The sequence below is a fragment of the Pseudorasbora parva genome, chromosome 19, assembly GCF_024679245.1.
Source record: "Pseudorasbora parva isolate DD20220531a chromosome 19, ASM2467924v1, whole genome shotgun sequence".
Classification (NCBI taxonomy): Eukaryota; Metazoa; Chordata; class Actinopteri; order Cypriniformes; family Gobionidae; genus Pseudorasbora; species Pseudorasbora parva.
In genome coordinates this window covers 27,660,502-27,685,470 of record NC_090190.1, presented here as the reverse complement: position 1 = coordinate 27,685,470, position 24,969 = coordinate 27,660,502, and the positions used below count along the sequence as shown (strand labels likewise).

At 41.1% G+C, this 24,969-nt stretch overlaps 1 protein-coding gene across 1 annotated transcript in view; it reads right to left on the bottom strand.

Annotated features, from left to right (window-relative positions):
- st3gal1l3 (ST3 beta-galactoside alpha-2,3-sialyltransferase 1, like 3) overlaps positions 1-24,969 on the bottom strand; it is an 82,038-nt gene that overhangs the window by 48,358 nt on the left and 8,711 nt on the right. Inside the window, exons 2-3 of the mRNA XM_067426260.1 lie at positions 20,985-21,245; positions 20,603-20,793 (exon numbers count right to left, since the gene is read on the bottom strand). Coding sequence (XP_067282361.1) covers positions 20,603-20,793; positions 20,985-21,227 — 434 coding nt within the window. The 5' untranslated portion in view covers positions 21,228-21,245. The remainder of the gene's footprint in view (positions 1-20,602; positions 20,794-20,984; positions 21,246-24,969) is intronic.

Genomic DNA, 24,969 nt, shown 5'->3' with positions numbered 1-24,969 from the left:
TGAATCATGTGAAATGTCACTTCAAAGGGGCGTCAATTAATGATGACCGCTGGATTTAGTCGGGATTCTTGAACATTAGAGATAACTATTTATATTGTGTGCTTTGGCCTCCACAAAATCCCACATTTGTCCATATTTTAATGAATATTACCAGTTATTATTAACAACGAATTCTAGTTATTAACTGCTTTTCCTTGTATAATATTAGTTTCTATTTGTTTCTTTCATTTTCTTGTGCTTTGATAAAATTCTGCAACTTTCAGGTGTTGTTATTTGACAATTATTTGTGTCTTGTACATGTAAACATAATAATAATGATTAATAAACTGTGGCACAATGTGAAAGGGGAGGAGAATTAATGCTTCAATCAATAAATCAATCAACTTTATTTATATAGCGCTTTTACAATCACGATTGTGTCAAAGCAGCTTCACAGTGTCAAACAGGATAATATTGCAACAAAATTTGATTTAGCTCTACAGTCGTTCTGGAGAAAACAGTGATGTTATCAGTTTGTTTGCTTGCGTCACGTTTAGTCGATAAAACACTTCCGCAAAGGATACTCCTGTGTATCCTTGCTCATGACTCCTCAGGAAGCCTCCTCACTCCTCCATCCTCGCCTCCTCGCGGTGCAATTAGAAAATTGAGATCTCCTACAAGATGGCTGAGCTCCATCGGTTTCCGGGTCATAGGGTGGAGGAAATGAGGAGGGATATTGAGAAGCACCCTCATACTTCGAATTCGGACCGGAAATAGTAAACCATCCGAGTATCTTTGGAATACTCTTTTCAACATACTATGATTTGGGACATACTATTTCTATTTTCGAATACTATTTAGTATGGATAGTATGCAAATTGGGACGCAGGGATGGTCTCTAAACTAAGTCTTAAACAACGCACACGCTTGTCAACATGATAAATAATCCTAACCTGGTTGCGGACGCCACCGTGTTCAATGAGACAACACGTGAGGGGAGGGGGAACAAAAGCAAGGAGGCGGGAGGCGCGTGAGCACAGCACTGAGAAGGCAAACAAGCAAAGTGGCGGAATCAGAATTAAATATAAACAATATATCGATATATACGATATGTCAAAATTCATATCGAGTTTTAAAAATATCTCGACATATTTTAAATATCGAGATATGGCCCACCCCTAAATGCTATTAAAAGCCCTTTTAATATCCTGATCTAAAACTGTAACTGACTCCATTGTTGATCTTCCATTCCTAAAACCATTCTGAACATCAACAAAAAGTCCTCTGGTTTCTAAAAAAATATACCAGTCTGTTGGTTATCATGCTTTCTATAACCCAACCCGAGCACTGCCCAGTGAGCTACTAGAGCTAGGGTCTGATTCCTCTTTGCCTGGCTTCAAGATAGGAACCACAACTGCATGTTTCCACTCCTTGGGAAAATAACCTTCTTCACACACTGTATTAAACAAAGCTAAGATTTAAGAAGTACAGTGTCATCCAGATGTTTAAAAAACTCATGAGACAACCTATCTCTCTCCCAGAGTTAGAACCAGACATAATTGCATCCTTTAACTATTTCATAGTAAAAAAGAATTTCAAAGGATTATCATTTGCTAAACTCCTCTCTACGTCCACTGATTAATTGCCACAGACTCATCCCTTTTCCTACACCTTTCAACTGCCCATCCTCTCTGATCTATTCACTGCTTGAAAACTATCTACACACATGTCTGCTTTGTCCTTATTGGAAACTGCCATATCACCCTTCTGTAATACTTATGAATCTATAACATTCCATTTACATATTCTAGCTAAGTTTGATTGAAGAAATTGATAAATATATATGGCTACATGTATTTCTAATAATATAATACATTGTCTGCCTTCCATCATTTAACACCACCAATTCATATTTATCTAGAAAATATTCTACAATAACACACTTCTGTGTGATGTGATCACAACCCCATATTGGATTATGTGCATTAAAATATCCACTCCATACATATTATTTTACCTTCTCCATTATTTATTGACAGCGATTGTAATAAATTGACAGATTGACAGGGGTTATAATAATTGAACACACCCCCACAGCCAGACACTCAAGATTACAATTAATGTCAATTTTCCTATTAGGTAAATAGATATTTTTAAGATTATTATATTATATCGTATTTACAGGGGGGAGTTTAATTGATACAGTCTCTACAGACACTTAAGCAATACGTTGGTCATATCCAGGCACAGGTCCAGCATCTGATCTGGATATGGCAGAGATACGGCTGTCTGACTGCAGTAAACCTCAGAATAAACAGAGAGACTAACATTAGCGTAGATGCCATTCTTCTTATGATGTAACAAGTACATATAAGGTGTTATAGGAAGTGTTCCCAAGTCCGGCTGACCTAGTTAATGTAGCCTTACAATCAATTTACTGATTTAAAAAAACTAGAAATTGATAATGTTCTATGTGTATGCCATAGTAAAGAGATGCGTTTTTAGCCTAGATTTAATCTGAGTGTGTCTGCTTCCCGAACAATGTTAGGAAGACTGTTCCAGAGTTTAGGTGCTAAATCAGAAAAGGGTCGACCACCTGCAGTTGATTTTGATATTCTAGGTATTATTAACTGGCCAGAGTTTTGACACTGCAATAGATGTAATGGAGTACAATGTGTTAAGAGCTTGCTCACTGGGGAGCTAAATCTTGTAGTGGTTTGTAAATAATAAGCAAGATTTTAAAATGTATAAGATGTTTAATAGGAGCCAGTGCAGTGTTGAGAGAACTGGGCTAATATGATCATACTCCCTGGTTCTAGTAAGAACTCAAGCTTCTGTGTTTTAGACCAGTTGGATTGTTTATTAAGTTTTACAGTTTTACAGATGCTAGAAACTTGGCTTTCAAATGAAAGATAGGTAACAAAGAGAACACCCAGATTCCTCACTGACCTCGAGGACTTGACAGAGCAGTCATCAAGTGTAAGACACTTGACTATTCTAGGTTACTACTTTTTGTAAAATAATTAATAATTCAGTTTTTTTCTGAATTAAGTTGCAGGATATTACTGGTCATCCAATGTTTTATATCAGCTATGCATTCCGTTAATCTTGTTAATTGGTAAGTTTCGTAAGTTTTGAAGAAATATAGAGCTGAGTATCGTCAGCATAACAATAAAAACCACGCCATGCATGTACAGGGTGAAAAGGTCCTAGCACTGAGCACTGCGGTACTCCATACTGAACTCGTGATCGGTGTGACATCTCTTAATTTACTGTTACACTTGTTACACTTCCGGGGTGAATGCTGCTACTTGCTGCCGCTGCTCCTGGAAATGTTTAATTTTAGTAGCTGTTTTATTGCTGTTTTTAAGCTATTTTAAAGCCATCCTCTATCTGTGATCTGCCTGCTACACTGACTACAGTGAGATCGGACAATCGGTCGCTATTATCAGCTGATCTGTCCTTCTCCTGGCTGCTGAGATATCGACCGTTTGTCTGCCGGTTATCGACCTCTGATTTTTCCCTCAAGGTGCCTTTGGCACGGGAAGCAACTATGAAGATCATCGGGCTGCTTGTATGGATTAACCACGTTTGGAAAATCTCTGCAATATATCATCCTGCGGTGTCAATCCTTCAATATTCTGCAGCAGAACTTCTTCAGTTTTGTTCCCGTCTTTTTGAACCCCTGTCAGCTTTACATCTTCATCTGTATCAACCACATTGAAAAAACACTCAGCGTGGGTCGCGACAAAGCTATACCATTGACTCAAGCGTGACTTGTGCAATCTGTTGGCAACGATAATGGTAAAAAACCGTCTCGGTTTTACGTATGTAACCCTTGTTCCCAGAGAGGGAACTAGACACTGCGTCGTCGAGTGACGACACTCTGGGGAACGCCCCCAGCGTGACGGCTCTGAAGTATGAATGAAATCAGCCACCAATCCGATTGGTGCTATGTCATGACTTAGTAGGTGACGGCGTACGCGGAAGCTATAAGAAGGCGCCGTCTCATACAACAGACAGCCTTTGCGATGAAGCGAGCGCTCTACGTGAAGGTGTGGCGACGAGACGCAGTGTCTCGTTCCCTCTCAGGGAACAAGGGTTACATACGTAACCCGAGACGTTCCCTTTATCGAGGGAACTCGCACTGCGTCGTCCAGTGACGACACTCTGGGGGACGAATACCCACTAGGCCACAACGAAACAAGTCCGTCCTGGTGTGAAGCTGACACCTCAGGCACACTCAGGACACGAGCACCCTAGCACCCGCCGTAGCTGGGAGGTCCAGCTTATAAAACCTGATAAAGGCGTGAGGATTAACCGACCCTGCTGCTTCACAAATCTCGATAAGTGAAGCTCCAGAAAGGAGGGCCACCGAGGAGGCCAAGCCCCTCGTAGAGTGAGCCCTCACAGCTATGGGTGAAGGCAAATTGCGCACCCGATAAGCTGTGGCTATAGCCTGGACGATCCAGTTACTGATAGTCTGTTTAGCCGCAGGCAACCCTTTCTTGGGGGGGGCAAAGCACACCAAAAGCTGGTCCGACTTCCTCCATTGGGCTGACCTCTCCATATAAATTCTTAGCGCCCTAACAGGGCAGAGCAGGTGCAGCCTTGTTTCCTCTGCCGTCGCGTGAGGCGAAGGATGAAATGCCTGAAGAAACACTGACCTCATCCCCGTAGATGGAACCTTGGGCACGTAGCCCGGTCTGGGGTGTAAGATAGCTTTCACCCCACCTGGGGCAAACTCCAAGCAGGTTGGCGTGACCGCCAAGGCCTGGAGGTCCCCCACTCTCCTCTGAGAAGTGATAGCGAGGAGAAAAGCTACCTTAAGGGTCAGGTTTCTCGCCTCAACCGACTCCAATGGCTCGAAGGGGGCCTCGACCAGCCCTTCAAGATTCACTGCCAGATCCCAGGCTGGGACTCTGGGATGAGCTGCAGGCCTCAACTTCCTAGCCCATGGAGAAATCGTACAAACAAGTGGTGTCTACCCAGTGGACCCACATCTAAAGGCGAGTGGAAAGCCTATGGCAGCCACATACACCTTCAGTGTGGATGGGGTCAGACCGGCGGAGAAATGGTCTTGGAGGAACTCCAGCACTGAAGCCACAGCGCAGTTAACTGGGTCCACCCTCCGTTCTCTACACCAGCTAGAGAAGACATTCCACTTCAGGCTATACAGTTTCCTTGTAGAGGGAGCCCTAGAGCTGAGAATGGTCTCTACGAGGATAGACCTGTTAGATCTATCGTGACGAACCAGTCCTCGAACTGGATCAGAGTCACTATAGCTTGGATTGTGAGCATCTTGAACCTGAATCTCCTCAGAGACCGGTTCAAGTACCTCAGATCTAATATTGGACGCAATCCCCCACCCTTCTTGGGAACTAAGTAGCGGCTGTAAAGCTCCGACTCCCTTTTTGGCGGAGGAACTCGTTCTATTGCCTCTTTGACCAGCAGAGAGCGCACTTCCTGTTCCATAATCTGCCTCTGGGCCGGGGGGACCACGGTCCAGACCACACCATTGAACCTCGGTGGTGGAGCTCTGAACTGCAGTCTGTACCTCCTTCCCACTGTACTCAGGACCCAAGCAGAGATATGGGAGCGGGGAAGCGATGCTCTCTTTCTGCGCCTGCCGATGGGCGGCGCTGGCGGACGGCCAGGACTGGCCACCCGAGGCCTCCCTGCTGGCAACAGGAGGTCCCGGGCGACGAAAAGCCACCGACTGCTTCCTCACCTCCTGGAATCTCTCGACGACGCTAATAACTGCGCCGCCGAAGAGACCTGCAGGAGCTATCGGGGAATCTAGGAGGAAGGATTTCTCCTTCTCCTTCTTCCCTGATAGATTCAGCCAGAGGTGTCTCTCCACGCACACCAAGCCAGCCATAGAGCAGCCGATGGCACGGGCCGTCTCTTTGGTGACGCGGAGAGACAAGTCGGTTGCTTTTCGCAGCTTGGTGATATCGTCCGGAGATGGACCCTCTCCCTCATCGAGCTCTTTCAGAAGCTCAGCTTGGTAGGCCTGCAGTACCGCCATGGTGTGCAGGCAACTACCAGCTCGCCCGGCCGCTCGATATGGCCTGCCCACCAGGGACGACGTGTCCCTGCATGGCTTGGTGGGCAGAACAGGGGCTTTCAGGGACGCTGCTGCTTCGGGAGACAGATAGCTTGCTAACGCCTCCTCGACGCGAGGCAGCACCCCATAGCCAGCCTCAGACGCGCCCACGACACACCCAAAATCGAGTACTGGGGGGTTCGATAAGCGCGCCAAGTATGGTTTTCCGGCAAGCCCCTGCCTGGCGGTTGAGCACGCTTCTTGAAGAAGCGTCCGTCCAGCCTGCTCACAGGCTGAACTTCCTGAATCCTCGGACAAGGAGTGGGAAGATGCCCCAGCATGCCCGCCTCCCGTCGCGAGATCCAGTTGTGAACCCCATGATCTACGCCGCCGGGCTGCCTCAACAGACGTGGGACCGGATCCACGGGGCTCCCGAGCCTGGCCGCTCTCAGTAAACACGGCCAGCCGTGAGCGCAGCACCCGGAGCGGCAGCCTCTCACACTCGCTGCAGGCGGCACCCTCAAGCGCCGCCTGAACGTGCTGCGCCCCGAGACACTGCACACACAGCTGGTGTGTGTCCGAGCCCGTAATGAAGCGCAGGCACGGGTGCACACACCTTCTAAATTGCTCGCTTGCCATGGCTAATCTATAAACTAGTGACAGACAACAATAAATAAAATAAAAATATCACACAGAGTGCCTCGCTGAAGAGCAAAGACTGTCTGTTGAATGAGACGGCGCCTTCTTATAGCTTCCGCATACGCCGTCACCTACTACGTTATGATGTAGCACCAATCGGATTGGTGGCTGATTTCATTCATACTTCAGAGCCGTCACACTTGGGGCGTTCCCAGAGTGTCGTCACTCGACGACGCAGTGCGAGTTCCCTCGATAAAGGGAACAATCTCTCTTTTGGATTACTCATTACGATCACTCTCCAATAAAGAACCTCTGGTGCATGATATGCTGTCTGACCATAAGTTTGATTTCCTCTCTTTAAAGGTAGGAATGATCTAAAACACTTTTGTCCAAATTTCTTTAAACTTTCTTTATATGCCAATACATAATTAAAATGTAAGTACTCTGAAAAAGAGATTATAAAAATCGAGTGACTCTAGACTTTTTAATCTGCAATAAACAACGCTCATTTTTTTTTGTTCGGGACGATACAAGTGATTGGCTTGGGCGACTGTCACTCTCGCTCGCTACCATGGCTACCACCCCTTTTGCTAAAGAATTTTCCCACATGCGCGCATCCCTAGAAAGAGCAAAATCATTCAAAATTCAGTGTGCCGGGTTCACAGACAAACAATGAAAAAAAAGGACGACAGTACAAGAAAAGGCCATGCACAAAAAGTTTTTGTATAAACAAAGAAATCAAACGCGAGTAAATATGGGCGTGGCTTTCTAACGATGGTGAGAACTGAGGGACCTTAAGGGGCTGAAAAGCGACTCCTTGCTGGCTGTATTTCTGCTGGACAAGTAATCTTTCATTTTGATTATACATTTTTTTTGGTTTATGTTTTCATGAAGCATGTATCACTAGCACACGTAGCTGCCTAATACAGCTAACATAAAATTACTTAGCATAAAGTTACAATGTTATACATTAGCCATTAGTAAAGATAATAAATACTTAATATGCTTAGTTCAAGTTGATCGCTGACGTGTTTAATTTTGCAAAATTTAACTTTAGATTACAAAATGCATGTGTAAAAGCTAGTAGACCGCATAAAGAAACTTTTTTTTGAGTTAGCTAAAAGTTAGCTTTAGCTACTACTTGTCAACAATGCTTTCATCATGGAAACTCTTACATGCAAAACACAGTATATGTTATGAATCTTACACTAAATTCATCTTCATCACAGTATAACTGATGTTATTGGAAAGACATATATCAATGCTACCCATTTTTAGCTTTGCCTTATAAATATAACTAGCTCATTACCGAATCAAACAAATATATTTTAAACTTTACCAGTATCGATATTCTAGCTTTATAGTGAGTACTAAAAGACTTCTTGGGCCCTATCTTGCACCCAGTGCAGTTGACTTTGTACACCGATGCATGTGTCATTCCTATTTTGCACCCGTGCAAAGCACGCTTTTCCCTCCACAGAAGCACGTCGCTAAACTAGTGAATGAACTTGCGCTCCCTGGGCGGTTCAGCGCAAAAAAGGAGGCGTGTTCCGGCGCAAACATTCCCTGGTGCTATTTTGCTGTTCCATTAAACAATTGCGCCACTGACCAGAAAAAAACTAGTCTAAAGTCAGTGGCGCGTTGTTCATTATGCTATATTAAGGGCGCATACTTGACTATAATGGCGTGCACAATGCGCATACACTTTGCTCATGTAATCTACACAGATGCAACAGTTATTTTTGCAAATCCTAAATTGTCATAAACTGCATAAACGAAGATGTGAAAAAATAAGCATAAATCTAGCTTACTTATTCAGGCTAATTGTAGTAATTAAGGATCAGACCTGTTTGCCCAATAGTGGCAAGACATATATGTATATAAGGACATCTGACAAATTGGTTTGTCCGTCAAGAACCAGGAAAAAAAATCGACTGAAAAAACTGTTTAACCGACGCCTGTTTAACCGACGCTATTTTTGGTGGGGTTCTCCCATCCCCATACAACACAACTTCTCTGTCTTTCACTGCTCTTACAAGAACATCAGTCTCTGTGAACCGCTCCTGGCATGCGCCTGGTAAATACGCCATAATAATAGCAATCCATAATGGAACTTGCGCAACAGCTTTTAAAGGGAATGTTGGACGACACTCTGATTGGTTTATTCACGTTACACCCAAACCACACCTATGAATAATGAAGCTACTTCAGACCAACCCATTTTAGATTTGCGCCGGGCGCAAGAGCCATTTATCCCGCCGGGAAAATAGCAACAGCGCCGAGACCTGCCCACAAAGTTACTTGCGCTTCACGCTTTGACACTTGCATTTCAGATCGTTAAAATAGAGCCCCTTATGTGTTTATACTCATACTGATAAAGTTAGATATTTTATTACATATGATTCTGACATGATGTGACTACATGCACTCAGTCTCGGGTAAATAATGCGTCTTGAAGCTGAGGGGTCGGGGTAGTCCGTTCATGTATTTTGGGGCGTGGCTTTGGAAAGAGCCCAAAAGGGAGAAGGTAGAGTAAATGGAAATAATGAGCTGTCTTTAAAATAGTCGTGATTTAAAATAGTCTACAGACACTCAATTTTTATACTTTCTTTTTCAGAGTACTTACATTTTAATTATGTATTGATATATAAAGAAAGTGTAATCAAATTTGGAATTTTTTTTTTTTTTAACAAATTCTTACCTACCCTTTGAGACTTGGCAGAAACCGGAGGATTTTCACCATCTAAACCAGTTTGTGGTTTAGATGAATTCATAACTGGGTTATGCTTTTGTTTATAAATCCCGCGCTATGGGGAGGGGGTTTAGCAATATTTCATAAAGTGAAATGGAAAATATCCCAGCAAACTGTGCCTATACTCTTCATTTGAATGTATTGACCTAAAAATCAATATCAATGGGGCTATTCATACCATTCTAATGACTACACTGTAAAAAAAAAAACAAAAAAAAACAAACAGTATATAGTCTATAATTTTTTACAGAATTTCCCCTTTTTCATTATACAGTAAAATGTCTGTTGTTTTACAGATATTTGCTAAAAATACATTTTTGACTATTAGATTTACAGGAATTCCTTGTATTTTGGTATTACATCAAATTTCTGTTTTTTAAGAGGAAATGTCTGTATTTTTACAGAAGTTTGATTAATAATTTACAGATTTTTTCTGTAAAAATAGAAAAAAGGAGATGAATGTATATACAGAAATCAGCAGTCATTCTTACTATAAGATAATGTGCTGGTTAAAGTGAGTTTTTTAGGCTAAATAATAGTATATGTACATCCAGTATTATGTGTAGACTATCAACTTGTACTAATCTTTTAACCTTGTCTTGAAAAAATTTTTTTTTTTGCACTGAATAATTCCCATACATGTCCTAACCACATATATTATTCATGTAGCCGCTACCTAGCCTACATTTTATGGTTTTACAAATCGAGCTGCAATGTGCATATTTGTGCGTGTGCACACATGACTCAGATTTAAATTTGGTGCCAGTTAATTTTCAGTTAGTCATACAACAGCAGATTGCTGAACGAGTGGTACAGTGATGTTAGGGCGGGTGATTTGAATTTATTTTAGGCTATGCTCGTGAGATATGGTAATTGCGGATAATTATAAAGAGGAGCCTTGAGCAGCAGCATTGAACACACACTCGGAATTGTGTGAGGAAAAATAACGCGTCATTTCAGCGAGAATGTCTCGCTGATCACTGATTTCTGATCACCAATTTCTGGCTGAGGTAAGAGTCTCATTCTATGCTATTTATATCATGTGGATGCACATTTGTGTTGTTAATTGTTTTAAATTATTAGTATTAAATTATTACTATTGCTAGCTAAATTATTACTATTGTTAGCATTTCTAATCTGTGTTCAGTCACATAACTGGCGTTGAGAGCGTAACACTGAACATCGCAGCAGGCCTCTTTCAATTTTCCATCTGTTTTAAACAAGAAAGATTAACGCAATTTAGCTAACGTTATTCATAAAGTTTGAAAGGTTGTTTATATGTGGTAACATTAGTAAACATTACCACTATTATCTCAGTCTCTTGAAACTATGACCTATAGGCCTACAGGAAAGCAGATGAGACTAAAATACGAACATAATAAAATCATATTCTGAGTGCATCTGCTTACAAAACCTCACAGTATGCATATATTAATCTTTCAATTAATTAATGAATTTTTTGGGGGGGATGCCCTGAGGAAATTATCATTGAATAAGTTACCTAGCTACACCTAAACTCACTGCTTTAGATTTATACACCCTCCAGAAACGTGGGTTCTGAAGGCGAATGGTGCATTGTGGTGCCATCCCAAAGAGGCACAAAATCACTTTCACAGACCTTTACCTGGACTGTTCCATGCTGGTGGAATAACCTGATTAACTCCAGCCATTTCAGGAGACTGCTAAGTGCTAAAGATACATCTTTTTGTAAACACTTGACCCATTCAATCTAGATCTTTTCTGTTTAACAACAACAACAACAACAACAACAACAACAACAACAACAAATTGCTAGTCTAACTAAAAATTGTCACTGCACTTATTGCTGCTTCCATACTCTTCATTTGTAAGTTGCTTTGGATAAAATGTAATTGTACATGTATAAAATAACTGCAATGTTACAGTATAAAAATATAAAGATAATTGTCTTTTAATGTAGATATATTTTTGCATATTCTAAATTATATATTAAACTTGTATTTCCTATAACTGAAGTAACTTGACATATAATGTGTTATGTATAATGACTAATACTGTAATGTGCAGATTCTGTACTCTATTTTGTAAATTTAGCAAACGGTTTATTGCAGGTAATTTTGTGAAGTTTTTTTTTTTTTTACTGTAATTTTATGGAACCCTTCTGGAAACTTAGCTTTTTTAAAAAAATTTTTTTTTTTTTTTTTACAATGTTTCTACCGCCCTCCTGTGTGTTTGAAGCCTTTCCTTAGCCTGACAAGCCAGACCCACATCAAGATGTTTGGTCTGGAAACTCACCATTGACAGGGCTCAATCAGAGGGCCGGGATAAACGGTTGTCTTTCAAACTCCCTCTGCACTGCGTGCACGCAATTGGATAGCGCTACAACCAACCAGAGCTATTGAAAGATTAAACTTTCTGTATCCGGTCGGCAAAACTCAGAACACATCTTCCCTTCTTAAGAATGACTTCAGTGCCATTCTTTGTTCTTTTCTCAGAGAAAAGCTTAACTCCAAGTCTTCCAGAGTCGCGGTCAAAGCTGATTCGAAAGACCGCTGTTCCACAGTTTCTGTGTTTACTAGAAGCACATAAGCGCAACTCTGCCGTCATTATGTTAAGCCCCGCCCACCGACTCCTGGAAAAATGTATTGCCACACAGGTCCATGCTCATCTTTAAAATAATAAACAGTTTGAGCTTTTTCAATCTGGCTTCTGTCCTCACCACAGTACAGACACAGGTCTTGTCAAAATCACTAATGACTTGTTGTTGGCAGCTGACTGGGTGCAGCCTTGAAAGAGGCCTGTTATTTTCATCATAGGTACACTTCAACTTTGAGAGACAGAATGAGAAGACTAATCCAGAAAATCACATTGTTTGATATTTAAAGAATTAATTAGCATTTATGGTGGAAAATTAGTATTTGGTCACCAAGAAAAAGCAAAATTTTTGGCTTTCACAGACCTGTGACTTCTTCTTTAAGAGGCTCCTCTGTCCTCCACTTGTTACCTGCATTACAGTTTTTTCCAACTGCTCGCACAAGTTTTCAAAATGGTCTCCTTTTTTCAAAGCTCTACACACAATTCCCAAAACTGCACACACAAAATGCAAAATGCTTCACATCTTTAAAATGTAATACTGCATTCAAAATGCCATAAACACATCTAAGAATGAAGCATTTCCATCAAATCTTCTTTCATAAAAGTAGATTTTTGGATATACTGTGTAAACACTGTTGTTCTAAATGTAAAGCTTCTATAGTCTTTTATAGGCTTATATCTACATTTCAATACAATGTTCTACAGTGTAAGTCTTCTGATAAGAGCAGTAACAAGTACACTGTAAACCAATGCAATGTAGAAACAGAAACATTTTTTGGTCCCCATGATGAAAACATCTTAAATCATACTAAGTGAGGTTTTTTGAAAATGTAAAATGCAGAATGTTTCCTGTGATAGGTAGGTTTAGGGTGTGTGTGTGTGTGTGTGTGTGTGTGTGTGTGTGTGTGTGTGTGCCCCTATACTCTATCTGCATTGATTTCATCCCTTGTTCAAAACCTATAACTTGACCTTTGGCCTATTCTAAAGCCATGATTGGTTGGTGTTAAATAAAGCAGTGAGTATTCACACGTGAGTAGTGTGTGTGAGGCACTGATGAATTAGTGTAGCATTTTGAATGGTTGTGTTTGGAAAAGTAAATCAAGATACTTCCTCTTAGATTTGTGTATGTTACATTGAGAATTGTGTGTAGTGTTTTGCAAAGTGTTTTATGAAATTGAGAGTTGCAGGCCGTGAATTAGTGTAAGGTTTTGCAGATTTCGTGTTTGGTTCTGATGTTTGAGTGTCAGGTTTCAGAAATTGTGTGACAAGTAATGATTTTGTGTATAAGCAGTTGGAAAAATCTGTAAAGACACCTGTTTAAACTTGTTATCAGTATAAAAGGCACCTGCCCGCAACCTCAGACAGTCAGACTCCCAACTCCACTATGACCAAGACCTAAGAGCTGTCAAAGGACACCAGAAACAAAATTGTAGACATGCACCAGGCTGGGAAGACTGAATCTGCAATATGTAAGCAGCTTGGTGTGAAGATATTAACTGTGTGAGCAATTATTAGAAAATGGAAGACATACAAGACCACTGATATTCTCCATAAATCTGGGGCTCCACGCAAGATCTCATCCCGTGGGGTCAAATGATCACAAGAACGGTGAACAAAAATTCCAGAACTACACGGGGGGACCTAGTGAATGACCTGCAGAGAGCTGGGACCAAAGTAACAAAGGCTACCATCAGTAACGCACTACGCCAGTGGTGTAACGGATCACAAAACTCAGAATCGGATAATTTTTCGAATCAGAAAAAAAGGGGGAGGAGACCATTTTTATCTGCTTTCCATTTATTATATAAAAACATATAGGTTAACATAAACCTATGTTTTACAGGTTAACAAGGAACTTTTGGTGTTAACAAAAATAACAGGCTAAATGTTGTGGTTTTAACAAAAACAAAATACAATTTAAAGACTTTGATTGATTTATGATGATTGATTCAGTTGGTTATATATTAAACATATGAAAGCAACCTGAGACGTGAAAATGGGCCTGAGCTTTACAATGACATTTTTTTTTTATTCAAAAAGATTAGGATGTCAACATTCTCAGGGGAGAGAGTAGACCTCTCATGCTTGTCAGCATTGCCATTCTCTTTGTAAGCCTATACACTCTTTTATAGATATCATGTTTAAAAAAAAATACATTTAAACAATGTTTTATTCAATTAATTACTTCAATTAAGCTAACCTGCTGTATACACCGCCACTGGAGTGACTGACAGACCGAAGCTGTGTGCAGTGTGAAAGCTGTAATCCGTTAACATTGGTACGGGAAAAAATCCTCACTGGATATCCACAACTTTCCCGAACTCTGACCTTTCCCATGATCACTATGGCAACGTAGAACAAGCCGGTAATGAACTTCCGGTTTACGTTAGTCTGTACTCTATCAGCTAAATGCTTAGTTGTTTTATCAGAACTCAGGTGTATACTTTTTAATTAACAACAAAACTTCAGGCAAAATGATCACATCTCCCAGATGGTCGCATGGATCTGACTATTTTACAAGAACTTACTAATATCTGTAGCACTAAGCGATTCACCTGAGTTATGCGGTGCAGACATTTTGCCACTCTGTGGTAAGCTTGGCTGTTCCTATGAACCAGGTTAAACTAATATATAGACTCAATAATTCAATTTACACCAATGAAATGTTCGTTTTTATTACAATGCACTTAAATTAATTGACGTTCATGCATCTATTTTCATGCTGATTAAAAAAAAAGTCTTCTGACAATGTCTGACATGAACACCATTTCAACAATTACAAATAGCCTATTAAAATACAAATATTCTACATCAAAATTCTTGAGTTTATTTGAAGCTAGTTGGGCACTGAATGGCGTGCGTAGGGTGCTGCTAGACAACAGGTCAAACGGGTCCGACTCCGTTTATGTTGCATGGGTAATTGAAGCACGTCTAAGTAGGTTTCGGATCGGAGGTGTGAGACCCAGGCGATCAGCGGCGCTCAGCGCTCATCAACCCCGGCGAGAGCAGCCTAAACTCGGCTAGTCCTTCTGCCGACGGCCGCTGCCTGGCAGAAGCTCCTCCCATGACGAGAATTCGCATCTGTTGTGTGTTGAATGTCACACGCGAATGAAGCGGATGGATTCAAAATGTTCATGTGTCCAACTTCAAAATGTTTTGCGATTTATTTGCATCATTCGTGCCCAGTGTGAACGCAGCATAACTGTTATGTGTGCTAAACCGGAAGTGAGATACCGTCAACAAGAAGTATCGAGTGTCATGGCGGCACCCAATAAGACTTGCAGGAAAGTTGTGGATACACTGAAATGGAATATGTGTGAAACAGACGTCAGCAGGTGCCATGCTAGATGTATTGCCATTTTCATTACAGTTTTGTCCACCACCCTTCTTCCATCATCATTAGATTTTTACGGGAAGCCAAAATGCTCCCATATGCGATTAGAATGATCCGGGAGCCTTTTCAAGTTATTCTGCTCCTCCGCTAGCCATTGTTGACTGATCATGACCTTTTCACATGAACTCATGACTGCTGTGTGTAGTTTCACTTAAATCGAGTTTAAAGGAACGAAAAAGGAGAAAATCTATATTTTACTCTGTTATTGCTAAACAACTAAGTTTAATCTGCAAATTTTAAAAAATGGGCAATAAATTTGTGGGCCATGTGTCATGTCGTGAACCGTACAGATCACGGATCAACAGCGATCCGTTACACCTCTAGCCCCGAGGGACTCAAATCCCTCAGTGTCTAACGTGTCCCCTGCTTAAGCCAGTACATTCCATATCTGTCTGAAGTTTGCTAGAGAGCATTTGGATGATCCAGACGAGGATTGGGAAAATGTCATATGGTCAGATGAAACCAAAATTGAATTTTTTGGTAAAAACTCAACTTGTCGTGTTTGGAAGAGAAAGAATGTTTACATGCACCATGCCTACTGTGAAGCATGGGGGTGAAAACATCATGCTTTGGGGCTGTTTTCCTGCAAAGGGGCCAAGACAACTGATCCATGTAAAGGAAAGAATGAATGGGGCCATGTATCGTGAGATTTTGAGTAAACAAAAAAAACACACAAAAAAAACACTGATCGGGCAACAAAGGAGTTGCTTCGCAATAAGCATTTCAAGGTCCTAGAGTGGCCTAGCCAGTCTCCAGATCTCCAGATCTCAAACCCACCCAATCTTTGAAAATCTGTGTTGCCCAGCGACAGCCCCAAAACATCCCTGCTCTAGAGGAGATCTGCATGGAGGAATGGGCCGAACTACAAGTGACAGTGTGTAAAAATCTTGTGACGGCTTACAGAAAACATCTGACCTCTGTCATTTCCAACACAGGGTATATATAACAAAGTACTGATATTAACTTTTGTTATTGACCAAGTACTTTTTTTCCACCATAATTTGCAAATACATTCTTTAAAAATCAGAAACAGTGATTTTCTGGATTTGTTTTCTTTCTCATATTTGAAGTGTACCTATGATGAAAATTACAGACCTCACTCGTCTTTTTAAGTCGGAGTCCTTGCACAATTGGTGGCTGACTAAATAGTTTTTTGCCCCACTGTATAAAAATCACAACTGTTTCTCATCTAGGATTGTTCAGGTGCTGATGTTCTTTCAATCATATGGTCATATTGTATACAGTAAACGTGGGCCTCTTTGGGCTTTTCTTGTGTGAAAAGGGAACAATTTAGAGCAACACAAAGAAAGTAAGAAAAATGCATGCATGACGGAGAGTGAGATGCGTACCAGGACAAGTAAGAGGATTGGGACAAGGGCAAGGGGGAGACATGCCTAGACAAGAACAAGGTAGAGATTGAGGAGTTAGAATGCATGGTGGTCCTCAAAGAAGGGCCAGAATTAGGTTAAATTATGAAATAATAGCATCTTTTACTAAAGAACAGAGAGATGTCTTAAAGGGTTAGTACACACAAAAATGAAAATGAGCCCATATTTTACTCACCCTCAAGTCATATAGTTTTATATGACATTCTTCTTTCAGATTAAATAAAGTTGAGTTTCAATTTATCATATAGTGAAAATGTGGTCAGATCAGTAATATGGTTGATACAGTTAATTTAGTAATTCATTTTATTTGGATATTTAGTTGAAAACTTAAGATTGAAATTTTTGTGTCCCCAACTGAGCAAGCCAAAAATATATACATAAAATAAAAACATCTGTCTGACAAAAATAACGTGCTTCACATGGCTCAGAGAGGTTAATATGTCAAATGCATTTGGAAGTAAATTGATGTGCTTGTGTAAGAAAAATATCCATATTTAAAACTTTACGGCTCATCACCTTCAGTATTCAGTTTATGGAAATAGTGTTAAAAGTGCCTATGGAGTTCAAAGGCTTACACTACCAGGTACGCTCGTCCTACGTCTTGTACACATCTTGAACTCAGAGAAGGCACTTTTAACTCTGTTGAGGCTATCCTGTAAGCCTCGGCATGGATGGCGTGGTGTTCTCAACTCATAGCAACAGGAATCCAAGCTCAGACGTTAGCTTTCTTTTCTCTTTTATTATAAAAGTAAAAATGGTATTTTCCATCGAATGGCTCTTCACCCAGTGGGGCTATAAACAAGTGGTGTTGTGCTGTTGGTGGAAAGGGTGTTCACGGCTATGGTAAGAACCGTGTGTTCCCCGCCATCCACACCTTGTCTAACTAAATTACCACACCTGTAAATATACTCAACTCTCAGTGAAGTGCCACGCCTAGTGCAATGCTCCCTCTAGTGGCTAAAATAGGAAAATAAAATTAACCTGTCTTAAAGTGAGTATAAATGGCTCCTACAAACTCATTTCCACAGATGACGATCTGACAGAACTTTTCAAAATTAAAAAAAACAAAAATCAAAAAGTTTTAAATATGAATATTTTTCCTACACAAAAGCAACTATTTGCTTCAGAAGGCCTTTATTCACCTCCCGGAGCCGTGTGAAGCAAGTTATTTGACGGACAGATGCATTTTTATGGACTTCAAAAACAAAACAACTGTTAATGCCATTTCAAAGCTTGGGCTTTTTTAATATAACTCAACTTTTATTCCTCTGAAAGAATAATTTCATATACACCTAGGATGACTTGAGGGTGAGGAAATCATGGGCTAATTAAATTTTTTGGGTGACCTATCCCTTAAAGCTAAGAGTAAAGGCAGGCTTGACCTCTTTGGTATGGATGATGTCATTACTCTTACTAACTATGCCCACAGTGAGTGGCTGATGGGGGAGAAGTCTCAGTCAGCGATTGAAATAAAAATAAATAAATAAATAATAGTTATTAATTTTGACATTTTTGCCTTTTTTATTATGATAGGACAGTGAGTATACAGGAAGCGAAGTGGAAGAGAGAAAGGGGAGAAAGGTCCACAACAGCCATTGTGATTGTTTGTGATTTGGTCTTAGTGACTTAGGAGTCCTCTTGACTGCCCCTAGCATTTCATAGGTTTAGGAGCTATTTTTAGTGCTAAAATGCTTTGTGAAATACTCTTAGAGCAAAAATTTAGGAGTCCTAAAATTAGGAATGACATGCGACGGCCATTATTTTTAAGAGTTTATCCTAAATCAGCAAGTTCTGAGCTACTTTTAGCCTTAAGATGTTTTGTGAATACGGCCCCTGATTTATTTTCCTCCCCTAGGCAGTCACTAGCCTGACAAGCCAGACCCACATCAAGATGTTTGGTCTGGAAACTCACCATAGACAGGGCTCAATCCGAGGGGCGGGATAAACAGTTGTCTTTCAAACTCCCTCTGCACGCGATAGGATAGCGCTACCACCAACCAGAGCAACGAAGGGGAAGCAGAGCTCGCTGACAGATTAAACATTCGCCGTATCCAGTTGGCTAAACTCCGAACACATCTTCCCTTTTTAAGAATGACTTCAGTGCCGTTCTTTGTTCTTTTCTCAGAGAAAAGCTTAACTCCAAGTCGTCCAGAATTGCAGTCAAAGCTGATTCGAAAGACCGCCGCCGTTCGCCAGTTTCTGTGTTTACTAGAAGCACGCAAACGCAACTCCGCTGTCGTCATTATGGCCCCGCCCGCCGACTCTATACATGATGTGATTGGCCCGTCCAGATTGTGAGGAATACAGCTCAGAAGGGTATTGAGATTTCCTAGACGACACTTGTGGGCAGATTAAATTTGCTGCCACTAGGGTGCGTCTAGATTTCTAGGTTAGGCAGTCACCTCTCAGTTCTGCCAAAATACTACATGTAAGAAATACTTTTGTTTGACAAACAAAAAAGTAAAAAATAAAATAAAATAATAAGTATGACAATTATGAATTTGAGGATATACAAGATGTGCAACAAAATTATATTGTTAGTAGAATTGTATGTGCTACTGCTACTGTGTACTGTAATTATACTGTGTGTGCATGTAGTATAAAAACCCGCCTGTAGGTGAGCCTGTAGACCAATTTCCCTCATGGTCGCTCATGGACAAATGTCTTATGACCCCGCATCCTTTTTTTATTGCCCCTCTCCTCCTCCTCTTCCTATTACTCTTTGTCTCCAACCACTAGAATTCCTTTTGTTCCATAGCACAAAATCCCCTATTTATAATATTCTGAAATTCTAATTGGTGTCATCTATTTTGCTACTTAATGTTTACACATGGATAAATGTGTGCTATTTTAATTCACAGTGTGACACTGGACTTAATTATATTATCTGTTTGTGTTTTCTGAATAAGAACATGGTTAAACCTTTGCAAAATTAGGGCATGTTTGTTTAGAGTGTTCCTAAAAAAAATTGGAATGTGTGTGAAAACATGTTAAATGTGTTAAATGGTTTGAGAAATGTGAGTTTGTTTCTAAAACTGAACAAATGTTTTGGGAAATTAGGCCAACTGAACCAGTTATAGTGTGTTGGCAATCGAGAAAAACTGTAATGAAGCTGACTTCACTGCATATGTGTCCAACCATCATGCATTATGTTTATTGAAAGAAGTGTTGCCATTATTTTGCGTTACACTGTTTAAAAAATAAAAATAAAATGATATATCATTAAATATAAGCACCACTGCTGAAAATCAGTACTTGAAACTCTGCTTACATTTATATGTTATTCTGTGGGGTAGATGGTACGCGACAAAGCTTTTTCTTAGGGTGACAGTTGCCACCCAGTGCCACCCTGGTATATCGGTCACCCTGGTATAGCCATGTCGAACAAAACATAGTTTCAGTGTTTTGAAAACATGTTGTATGTTAAAAGCATACACCCCATGACATCTATTTAAATATACTATTTCATGCAAATAGTACATTTAAATAGCTATGCAAAGTTAAAACTGCCAAGAGACACTCACTTCACAGCAAAACATACATGTTTCATACACAGTGCATGCAACACCCAGACTAAGTTATCATTGTAATGATTGTTTTTAGTACTTGACTAACTATGCATCACCTCTTGCAATGCTAATAACACATACTAAAGAACACAACTTTGCCTTTGCTTAGATGAATTTAACGTGCATCCATTTATTTTTAAGGAATAAGAATGATCTATATGTAGAAATATGTCAATATAATGAAATTGTATAATTATTCTAGTTTATAGAGACTCCACACAGTTAACACAGTTCGCTCCATCCAGTTAACTCACTCACCTAATGACAAGATCATGTGCATCAATGAGAGCCCCATAGTGGGATCCTTTGAGGTTCCCAGAATTCCCCACTACAGCACAGGTTCTGCAGCGGCCTGGGCCAGCGTCAGAGTAATCTTCTTCATTTGGGAAGACGTCAAATAACATCTTGGCTATCTCTTTGTAGTTCACTTCACTCTTATATTGTAGCTTCTGTTCAAATATTATGGAAGAACATACATGATTATCAGAGCTGTCTTCTCTGCTAAATAACACATTTAATTAAATAAATTAAGTGGTACAAACAACTAGATTTTTTTTATTCAAGTTAATTTATTATTAATGTCAATAATGATATTGTGTAGATAATCTTATATTGTGGCTATATTGGACGATGCACTTACTTGCCACCACATATAGAGGGCGGTGCTGAGTATGCTGTTTTTCTTATTCAGTAAGGGTTGGGTGTGGGGGTCATAGCGCTTTTGGAACCAGGTGTCATGAGCGAGGTCTATCACACACTGACCACATGCACATTTTCCAAAGATATGTCTTTGTACAGAAGGTTGAGAGAATATAAATAGACAGATGATCACACTCACACTTAAGGTGATGTATTGTGCTCTTTTGGTGGCAAAGGACAGCATCTTTTACTCTCTTGAGCCCTTGAACAAGAAAAGTATTTTAGTAATTATTATATTATAATATAATTATTATACGTTTAATAATAAACATAGAATAAGTTTGCCCAGGCATGTCTAAAGCTACACTGTGTGATATTTTCCCCCATCTAGCAGTGAAAAGATATATGACCATCCAGTGAATAATAGTTTCTGTTGCTCTCAATTCTGATTTCATTTTAACTCCTACGGTGGCCGATTTAGTCCAAGATTAACATGGCAATCCCCCTCTTCACATTGGACACGGTGCCATTGAGTGTTAAAACATGAAAGGCGAAGCTTGAATTTATGGGTATGTCCCTCTTTGGCTAAAGTACTTACAAGATGGGGGGGGGGGGGGGGGGGGGGGCAACATGGCGACCGGCATTCGAACCCCTCACCCGTATGTATTTTCAATGGAATATTATAAATATACATTAATGAGCACATCTATTTTTGAAAGAACTAAGTGTTTTTAGCTAAGAATAAACAAAAAAGTGACACAGTGTAGCTTTAAATAGCAAGCTGCAGATGCAATCTAAATTGTTCTACCCCATTGGCCTGCAAGACATTTCGCTGCCAAGAAACAAAATGTTATGAAATAAATTTAACAAGGCCTCAGTAAACTATTATAAAAAGTTTATCACACATGAGTGATTCTGAAAATGTTAAGTTGATGAGAGAAAAAAAAAATGTCTCTAAACATTTCTGTTCCAAATGATTCAACCCCCAAAAGTAAAATTTTGTGCAAAATGATTTATTCTTTATAGGGTCCAATAAATGCTACATGTAAGTGCTTAGAAGCTTCCGTTACCTTTCTACTGCAATCTTGGCCCATTCCTTGCTTGAACAAGCTTCCAGATCACTGAGAATCTTTGGTTTTTCGATTACCACTGCTTTCTTCGAATTCCAAAAACTATTTTCAATGAGATTTAAATCCAAAGACTATACAGGCCACTCAAGAACATTCTATGACTGATCCCTGAAAACAAGCTTAAGTATATTTGGATTTATGCTTAGGATGGTTGTCCTACAGGAAAGTCCATTGATTATCAGCCAGCAGCCATATCACCCTGTAGCCCAAGACTGGTTTCCCACTGAAGCTAAGCAGGGCTGAGCCTGGTCAGTACCTGGATGGAAGACCAAATCGGAAAACCAGGTGGCTGCAGGTAGAGGTGTAAGTGAGGCCAGCAGGGGGTGCTCACCCTGTGGTCTGTGTGGGTCCTAATGCCCCAGTATAGTGATGGGGACACTATACTGTCAAAGAGCACAATCCTTCGGATGAGACGTTAAACCGAGGTCCCGACTCTCTGTGGTCGTTAAAAATCCCAGGATGTCCTTCGATAAAGAGTAGGGGTGTAACCCCGGCATCCTGGCCAAATTTGCCCATTGGTCCCTGTCCATCATGGCCTCCTAATAATCCCCATATACTGATTGGCTTAATCACTCTGTCTCCTCTCCACCAATCAGCTGGTGTGCAGTGGGCGTTCTGGAGCAAAATGGCTGCCGTCGCATCATCCAGGTGGATGCTGCACATTGGTGGTGGCTGAGGAGATTCCCCCCTTCTATATGTAAAAGCGATATAAATGTAATGAATTATTATTATTATTATTAATATTATTAATTTTATTATTATTATTATTATTATTATTATTATTATTATTATTATTATTATTATTATTATTATTATCAAGCTTCAGTGTCTGCACTGAAGGCATCACTATCTTTGCCAAAATGGCTTCATACTTCAAATAATTTATGATGTCCTTCATACATTCAAGATTTTCACTACCTGCAACAGCAAAAGTCCCCCATAACAAGACTGGACCGCCTTTGTGTTTGAGCATGGAGATGCTGTTCTTCTGCTCATAAGCTTAAGCCTTTATCTTTACCAGACACACCACTGATCCATGGGAATGTTTACATTTCCAAAAAGTTCCAGTGTAGTCATATCACAAAACTCCACAGGTCTATCCAAATAAATGTTAACATATTCAAGTAAGCATTTTATGTTCTTCTTGGTCATGAGTTTGCTTGCGTGTCTGTTCTTCTTAAACTCAGCAATAAAATGTTTTTTCCTCCTTGCATCAGGTCATCTTGCAAGTCTTTCACAGTAAATTGAGGGTTTTTCTTAGTTGCTTTTATTTATATACTTCATTTTATAATACAGATTGTTTCTAAGCAGCTTTACAATGGTAACAGCAAAATAATGAAAAATGAAAATGAAAATAAAAAATCCTCTGGATAGCTGCTCTGGATAAAACAGTGATGTTATCCAGCTCAGTTAAATTATCATTTGCTGTCAATATAGGCAGATCAATAATATAGCTGAATATTTTGTATCCCAACTAAGAAAGCCAAAAGCCAAAGGTGACAGGCAATGTTGTGTTGGCAATGAACCAAAACTACATCAAGTGACAGAATGGAGAAAACCTTGGGAGAAACCAGTTTCAGTCGGAGTGCCAGTTCTCTCCACTGACCCAGCAAGCTCACGTTAGAGATCAGTTTAACACAGCACCCGTAGACCCAGCGAGCTTGCTCTGGAGAGCAGTTTAACACGTAGACCAAGGGAGCTCGCACCAAAGAGAAGTTAAACTCAGGACATGTAGACCCAGCGAGCTTGCTCTGGAGAGCAGTTTAACATGTAGACCCAGGGAGCTCGCACCAAAGAGCAGCAGTTTGATTCGTGGTTTGAAGTCGTACCTTACGGGCTCAAAAACCTGCCTGGAATGCAGCATAAATACACAGGGCTAACTGTGGCAAGGGGGGCGTGGTTCAGCGAGGTCTGCAGCGGGAGAGAGAGCCGCGGGACGAGCGGTAAGTGAGTGGGTTGGAAGCAGATTAATAACACCTGTCTCTCGTTCCAGTAATGAGCGCGGAGAGGGTACAAAACATCGGTGGAACCGGAGATCGAGGAGAGAGAGAGATCGGACGGTTGTTGCGAAACCCAGAGACTGAGTTGCCGGAAGCCGGAAGTGCCGACCCGGAAGTGATCCTTGAGTTTATGAAAAGTCACACCATTGAGTGTGTTGCTGTGTTTAGAGTTGAAAATAAAGAAGCATCAACCGTCCAGCCGACCCCCGTGTCCTCTTCCTTCCTTCCATTATCGAACTTTGTTACACTGGTGCCGAAACCCGGGAAGGAAGTAGGACCGCGTCGCCGCCATGACAACACCAACGCCCTCCGCCTCGCCGTTTGCGGACATCATCACCTCTCTCGCGGCCCTCCATCAGGAACAACACCAGTCCATGCTGGACCTGCGGGCAGACCAGGAGCGCCGCTTCGAGGCCATTGTCCGCGGCCAGCAAGAGGACCGCGAGAGGTTCCGGAGCTGGATCGACCGGGAGGTTCGCACCGAAGCCGCCGGGCTCGCCAGCGCACCGGTCCACGTGCCCCTACACAAGATGGGGCCACAGGACGATCCCGAGGCCTTCATAGACCTCTTTCAGAAGGCCGCGGAGGCCTGCGGGTGGCCCCGGGCACAGTGGCCGGTGCGCCTCATACCTCTGCTGACCGGAGAAGCCCAGGCGGCCGCCCAACAACTGCCGGTGGCGAACCTCCTGGAGTATGAAGACCTGAAGAGGGCCATCATCCAGCGGGTCGGCCGGACCCCAGAGCAGCACCGCCAGAGATTCCGCTCGCTGGAGTGGGGCGAGGCTGGCCGACCCTTCGCGATGGCCCAACAGCTCCGGGACGCGTGCCGCAAATGGCTATTGGCCGGTGGAAGCGA